Below are 7,160 nucleotides of genomic sequence, written 5' to 3'. Positions count from 1 at the left end.
AAAAAAAAAAAAAAAAAAAAAAAGAAAAAAGAAAGAAAATAAACTCCTCACAAATTGCAGATGAATTAATGAAACTTCGTGACTCGTCGGAGGCAAGAATAAAATTAATAAACGAAGAGGAAAATTTCAGAAGCTATGGCTGTTTCTTAGCTTGCATTTGGCAACAAATTGGCGCGGTAAGACATCCACGCGAATCCACGTGCATCCAATAAATTAACACGTTTTCTTCTTTATTTTTACTTTAGATGAATGGCTCCGAATTGAGCACATATAACATAGCAGGAATTATCGAAAAACAATATCACGATGACGAAGATCTTAAAACATTTTTCCATAAAATCGCGTTAACGTGCGAAGATGATATCCACAGAAAATGTAAGTAAATTGCATTTATTATTAATCGATTTAATTGATATTAAAATTATAGAAATGTATTGTCGATGTTTCAGTTTTAGGCGTGAATGACAAGTGTGACGTCGCTCTTAGCTTCAAATTGTGCATGTTGAAAGCTATGCGTAATTATCCCTGAATCAATCTATATTTTATCTATTTGCACTTGTCGATTACCGCAAAAATTATAGAGGATTAAAAGAATATTTTATTATTCCCACCTTTTATCGCTACCTTTCTCTCTAATAGCGTTCGAATAGGCCTAATAGCGACATGCGATAAAATTAATCAATCGGAAACAGATAGATACAGATTGACACGCGTTCTAGAACAATTAGATCGCATTCGTCGGATAGTTGCAATTGTTGTTCCTTCGTGAAGTATCGACAAGGCGCGTACATGTTCGCTAAAAAGTTAAGAAATTTTTCGACCGGGATCTCGAAATCTCAGGAATTAGTAAGGTATCGAACGAAAAAATTCATTTTTTTTTTATCTATTGCGCAAATTTTAACTTTTAATTGAAGACTGGATACGAAAAAAAAAAAAAAAGAGAAAATCTGTATTTTACCGCGAAATTAAAATTAAAATTTAGAAAAAAGATAAAAAAATTGATTATTCGATATTTAACGATTGATTACTCTTAAGGAAAGAATATTTTTCCATTCAGTCTTCGATTCGATCAGATATAAAAATAATCATTTTGCACGTTAACGAGCGTGCAGTTTTGTTTGGCGAAGACTTCTAGTTCTTGGTTCGACATTTGGAATCGCTGTACTTTTATTCTGGTCATGCTACATATTTTTCAATATGTTAAACTATAAGATTACGGACACCAATGCTTTCCCTAAAAGAATAACAAATTATACGTATATTGGAAATTATACGTCTATTGAAAATTATACGTACATTGGAAAATCGTTGGAATTTCAACAATCTTTGGAGAATAGAAAAATCGAGGAAAGAAAAATATCGGCGAGCTCGTATTGCCAGATTAAATCGTGCGACACGATAATTTGCACGTCCATCCCGAGAGAGGCTAATATCGAAACAGTGGTGTCAACCTATATTGAGAATGATTTTAAGGTATTGAGAGAGATCAATAATAAATATTTCTAATTCCGTTTCTATTTTTCCATTTACGTGCATTTGAGTTGGATAAAGGATTTTGTTGTTGTGATTTCGTAGCGATAACTAATAATTTTGCGTTCGACGAAAAGGAACGACGTGTATTGCATCATTAAAAAGAATAAACTCGTCGAATATTACTGCGCGTTACCGCTATGAAATTGCAACTTGTTTCAATCAGGTTTCAGATAGGAGTATAATGAAAAAATATCTATTACCATTATAATCAACGATCCATATTTCTTTTTTTATTTTATAATTGAAAATTAATTTCCTCCGTTCTCAAGCAGTTGCGTAAAATTATTATTAAAATTTCGCTGCAGGCAAACTGCAAGAATGCGAAATCGGTGAAGTTGTCCATCGAAGATTGCGAATTCTCGGACAACACGCTTCGAAAGAATTGGCTGAGCGTCAACTTGTCGATCGAGGAGTTAACGTTGAACCGATGCTCCCTCAAAGAAATAGAGGACGACGCGTTTGCCTCGCCCATTTACGAAAAAACGAGCAAGATCATCATCGTCAACAACAAGATCGCTTCTTTGCGCAAGGCGATGTTTCGTCACCTCGAGGCATTGCAAGAGCTGAGTATACAGGAGAACATGGTCAAGTCGGCCGAATTTAATCTGCTCGAGGAGGTTGCGGGTTCTTTGACCAACCTGGAACTGTGCCAAGCCATCAACGATCGAGAAGTGCTTAAGAACATAACGGGCGCGGACGAGTTGTTCAAGTTAAAATTGTTATCATTATACGGAAACGTTATATCCAGGATCGACGAGAAATTGTTCGCAGGGGTGTCAAAAATCGAGTCCCTCTACCTGCACGACTCCGACATCGCGACAGTGTCCCGTGACGTCTTGAAACCGATGGCTTCGTCCATATTGCTTCTGACGTTGAACAGAAACAAGATAACATCATTGCCAGAGGGACTGTTAGATTCGGCGATCAGCTCAGCTAAACGTTTCCATGTATACGTGGAAAATAATCCTTGGCACTGCGATTGCAACTTAAAATGGATGCAAGATTTCGTGGAGGATCATTCGAGCATGATAGACAATCCAATTTGCAACACTCCACCTATGAACGCTGGAAAATCATTCGCTGTAGCGAATTTCTCTTGCGACGAGTCCTCCATTACCATCCCTACCACGATACTGAATACAGGGTTATCAGGATCCGTCGAACACGATTCGAATCAAAACAATCGTATCTCGACCCCTCGAATATCTTCTACCACCATCACCAACAACAACAACGACAAAATCCGTGTCACTTGTAACGCTACCGACACGTTCCTACAAACTTACAACTCGCGCAAGTTGCAGTCGACGACAGACGTTCAACTCTACCCCCGATTTCCCAATTTCTACGTCTCCAAGATCCTAGACACCAGCATACTGGTGAACCTCCCCAATCTGACCCAATCTGGCGTCACTCTGCTCTGGTTCGACAATAATAACGTGTACAGCTCCGTGAGATGCGCGAGAAACGCGAAACGGTCTTATCTCGTGGAGGATATCGATCCGCAGGCGACGTACACGATCTGTTTGCTCGACGATAACGGGAAATTTATATCCCCGTTGAATTGTTTGGCCGTGACTACAAGGCCCGCTTACGAGTCGAGGACCTGGTTGACGAACGCTGACAAAACACTTGTCCTTTCTTTATCGATCGCCTCGTTGCTCCTCCTCTTCTTCGTGGGCGGTTTCCTCTCGTTTCTGCTGATAAGGCGATACCCGACGTTGCTTCGAGGCAGCAAACGCGTGATGCTGGTGAAACGTTGGAACGTGGACGCCATTGTGCTTCCCAGAGGCGTCGACGCGAACCAGAAGTGGCAGAGGCGGCGGTCTTATGTCGGCAAGTCGCACGAGGATGGATACGTTACGCCATTGCCCCCGGTTGGGATTCCTCGACGCGCGTCGAGATCTAGAGCGAGCTCGCAGAGCGATAGAAATAGTTACGTATCGCCGATGGAGACGAACGAGACTCAATTGGATTTGTGGGGGCTGGAGAGACGGAAGTCGATCGCTCCTCCAGTTCCGCCTCATCCATCGAGCATGATTCCATCTGTTTCAGGAACCGATTCCAAATACGAGCGTGCCTACCAAGTATTCACCGTCTAATTTAATTTTCGTGATATTCGATACTTATTATTGGACCGCGACCTGTTTTACAAGAATTAAACGATGATCTCGAATCTCGTTTACTCGGGCTTCTTACACGCGTTTCGCAACAGCGCGAGAGTGTGTGTGGCTCAGCGTTTCTCAACGTGGAACGTTTCAACGTTTCACGTTAACTTTAAATTATTACTCTCTTATTATACTAGTTTAAATTATTATTCTCAGAGAAGATATGATAGAAAGCATTGTTCGAGCAAATTGTTGAAAAGTTGTAACGAACGTATGATACAATTACAATAATATAAATCACGAATAGGAAATATAAGAAAGTAATCTTCGAAAATGTCTTGGAAAAAATTGACAGAAACAGAGAAATTGGTTTCGTCTTATGAAAAACGTGTAATTTTCCACGAATAATCGCAACGATCCATCGACGATACACACTTAGTGTCGACACGATCGAGAAAAATGATCGTTAGTTGAGAAACGCTAAACCCGCCCGTTCTCGCCTCGTCTCTCGGATCGACTTTCGTTAAATCTGGCGTACAGCCCAAAGATACGCGTGTCAATGTCAATATCTCAACGATCCCCTATTATAACCAGAATGAAAGAGGTTACTCTCGATCGACGAAAATAAAAAAAAGGAAAAAAAGAAAACAATTTGAATCGGTCGATTCGTTCGATTATCCCTGTACTGTTCCCGTCTATTGGAAAATTGCAAAATTGCCCGAACTATTTCCCCAACCACAATGGCCGATTATTATCATTGGCCGTGTCTGTCGTTTTATTTTTGACGATTAGGTCAGTAGTTCGTAGTCGGTGGAGATCGTCGAAGGCTCCCGATCCGATTGGCCGAAGGAGGTCGGTCAAGATTCGGTCTGTTCGGGTTCTCTCTTCTGAGAAGCGGATGCCAGCCAGGCGAGCTTTTTTGCACGCTCTGGCGCGCGGCTGGCAATCCACTGCAATCACTCTAAAAGGACGCAATGCCAATATCAAACCGCTGTATTGGATCGACTAGCTCGCAATCGGTATAATCGTTTGCGTGTTCGCCCACCGTGTGCCGTGGAAATGACCGGTGCTGTACGCAACACCGCGTCATCGGCTTTCTACGGCCCCTGCCAATCGCAGTTCCGGATTCGCGGTGAGCTTGACATTGCCAAATGATGTAACAAAGTGCTCCATTTCCCCTCCTTTGCGGCAAAACGGCCTCGCGAACTTGGGATGAATCATCCCACTGGGTGAAATTTATCTATTTCAATTGTCTCCAATTGCGTTCACTTTCAATTTCCTCGCTTCACTTTGTTAAAAGCGACGACGGAGGATGACGGATGATGGTTGCGAAACTATGAATCGATGATTTTGGATTGAATATTATTTAATATTTCTTTTCGGATATCGGCTTTTTTTTCGCGATAAAAATTGTGACATACGCGATTCGTTGAATTCAAAAGTTTTCAAAAAATGGGATTCGAGAAATTCGGAATAATCGTAACAAATTTAAAATTTATATTAAAATTGTTCTTCTATGTAATGTTCTCTCTGATCTGAGGAACGATTATAGAAGAAAGTTTTTCTTAATTTTTATTAAGAGGATATCGGAATGAATGTAAATGTAGTAAAATAATCATTAACTCTCGAAGGAAATGTACGAGTAAAAATCGATTTAAACATCGACGTAGTTTTTTGTCATCGATTTCGTTCAGCCAAAACACTATACGTTTCGCAAAGCGTGAACCATCAAAGGGTCCCAATTAAGAATCTTTTTATAGTATCTTTAGCTCGACAGATGATTGGTGACTGTTTATCGACGCTAATAAGAATGCGTGATTGCGTCTGTGCAGCTCTACTAATTAATTTACTAAGGCTCAGTGTGACAATTCCATCGGTACAGTAACAAGCGATTGTTCAGAGGGGAACTGTTAATCATTTTACTTCTGTGATAACTTCTGTGATTCTGTGATTAAATTTGTTAATATAATATCGTCAAAATGGTAATTATAAAAAAATAGAACTATTGGATTTTCTATTAAATTTAAAGAATATTCGATTCTAATAATACGTAAAGTAAAAAATTATCGATGGTAATTGTTACAATTAACAAGTCTTATTAATAAATACGAAACGATTTTACTCATTTTTAGGATGAGATTCAACTCAGCAAAGATCAAATCGCACGTGAGTATATAATTTTCCAAGAAGAAAGAAAGAAAAGAATTATTAAATAAATTTTTCTTTCAAAAGATTTAAAATTAACAAAGTTCCATATCTTTTTTTTTTCTTTTTTATTCTCAACTTTGCAGAGTTGAAAATGGGTTTCGAAGCGTTCGATCCCGACAAAAAGGGAACAATCACCACCGACACAGTCGGCACCATTTTGAGTATGATGGGGATGAAAATTCCATCCGCGCAACTCATCTCGGTCATCGCTGAATACGATCCATTCGGTATCTATATGCATATCTGGAAATAAATAATTTTGCAGAGAAATCGATCAATCGTACAGATCTTTCTAATAAATCGATCGCTCTTTCGCTCCTCAGGATCCGGGGAAATGAATTTCGAAGAATTTTGTAGCTTAGCCTCCCGATTCATGGAAGAGGACACGGACACAGAGGCTATGCAGCAAGAATTGCGCGAAGCTTTCCGCTTGTACGACAAAGAGGGAAACGGTTACATCACCACCGATGTGTTTAGAGACATTCTTCACGAATTGGATGACGCGCTGTCCCCCGAGGAGTTGGACATGATCATCGATGAGGTGGACGCTGATGGTTCAGGCACGGTCGACTTTGAGGGTACGTGTACAAGTGATTCTTTAAGATTTGTGCAGACGAACCATGTGATTTGGCAGGAGAGGTGAAAACGAGAGAGACTTGAGAATGTGCGTTCTTATTTTATATATATATATATATTTTTTTTAATTAAGAAAAGTTGATCCATTAAGTTCGTTATGAGCGAAACTCATAGAGATGAAGATGTGTTGATTATTCCAAGAAAGTGAAAATAAGAAAATGTCGGATCGTTACAATGTTACAATTGTTGCTACATCATATCATTCGTCTGCTAGATGAATCCATCAAAAGGATCGTGTTATATTTTACGAAATTACGAATGTAATTCGAAGAATCAAAGAAAGATCGTTTCACGATTTCAGAATTCATGGAGGTCATGACAGGTTAAATTATCACCTTGGCACGAGGCGGTCGTCCCTCGTGGTCGGTCGCCACGAGAGGCGCATATATAAACGACGATACCGTCTGCCTTTACTACACACGTGGAAAACGCGCGATTTATCGAGATAATGTTGGCAAAGTATGAAGTTAAAGGTTCGTAGGTGACGTTTCTTGGGATGGTGAGCTTATAATGCAACTGTAAGAGAAAATATTTATGCGCGGTCGATTTTTGGACTCACGATCGGCTGAAATGTATTTCTATCTATGTGCCGGAATTAAACTTGGAAACCCCAAAGATTTTCAACGAGGATCTATGGTTCACGTAGAAACAAGTTTATATTAACATAAATTGACC

The 7,160-nt window shown here is 39.7% G+C and overlaps 3 protein-coding genes across 4 annotated transcripts in view; all 3 read left to right on the top strand.

Annotated features, from left to right (window-relative positions):
• The window catches only part of LOC116184842, a 1,230-nt gene extending 631 nt beyond the window's left edge, over window positions 1-599 (top strand). The window contains exons 3-5 of one of the 2 annotated variants that reach the window (XM_006616380.2): window positions 61-176; window positions 246-375; window positions 450-599. In XM_006616380.2, the coding sequence (XP_006616443.1) occupies window positions 61-176; window positions 246-375; window positions 450-529 (326 nt within the window). In that variant the 3' untranslated portion in view covers window positions 530-599. Of the gene's footprint in view, window positions 1-60; window positions 177-245; window positions 380-449 lie in introns of both variants that reach the window. The other variant, XM_031510781.1, reaches the window with a different exon arrangement.
• Window positions 600-652: 53 nt separating this feature from the next.
• Window positions 653-3,803, top strand: LOC116185718 (leucine-rich repeat transmembrane protein FLRT1-like). The gene is made up of 3 exons (XM_031510780.1): window positions 653-851; window positions 1,113-1,473; window positions 1,839-3,803. The coding sequence occupies exons 1-3, from the start codon at window positions 790-792 to the stop codon at window positions 3,633-3,635; spliced, it is 2,220 nt and encodes a 739-aa protein (XP_031366640.1). The 5' UTR covers window positions 653-789; the 3' UTR covers window positions 3,636-3,803.
• A 1,662-nt stretch (window positions 3,804-5,465) lies between these two features.
• LOC102670897 (troponin C, isoallergen Bla g 6.0201-like) lies at window positions 5,466-7,014 on the top strand. Its single transcript, XM_006616379.2, has 5 exons — window positions 5,466-5,623; window positions 5,774-5,807; window positions 5,933-6,076; window positions 6,173-6,427; window positions 6,787-7,014. Exons 1-5 carry the CDS (start codon window positions 5,621-5,623, stop codon window positions 6,810-6,812), a joined length of 462 nt encoding a protein of 153 aa, XP_006616442.1. The 5' UTR covers window positions 5,466-5,620; the 3' UTR covers window positions 6,813-7,014.
• The last annotated feature ends 146 nt before the right edge of the window (window positions 7,015-7,160 follow it).

This window comes from Apis dorsata, unplaced genomic scaffold (assembly GCF_000469605.1).
Source record: "Apis dorsata unplaced genomic scaffold, Apis dorsata 1.3 scaffold_262, whole genome shotgun sequence".
NCBI classification, from domain to species: domain Eukaryota; kingdom Metazoa; phylum Arthropoda; class Insecta; order Hymenoptera; family Apidae; genus Apis; species Apis dorsata.
Note: the sequence above shows the minus strand (reverse complement) of the source record. Positions and strands in the feature narration are given on the sequence as shown.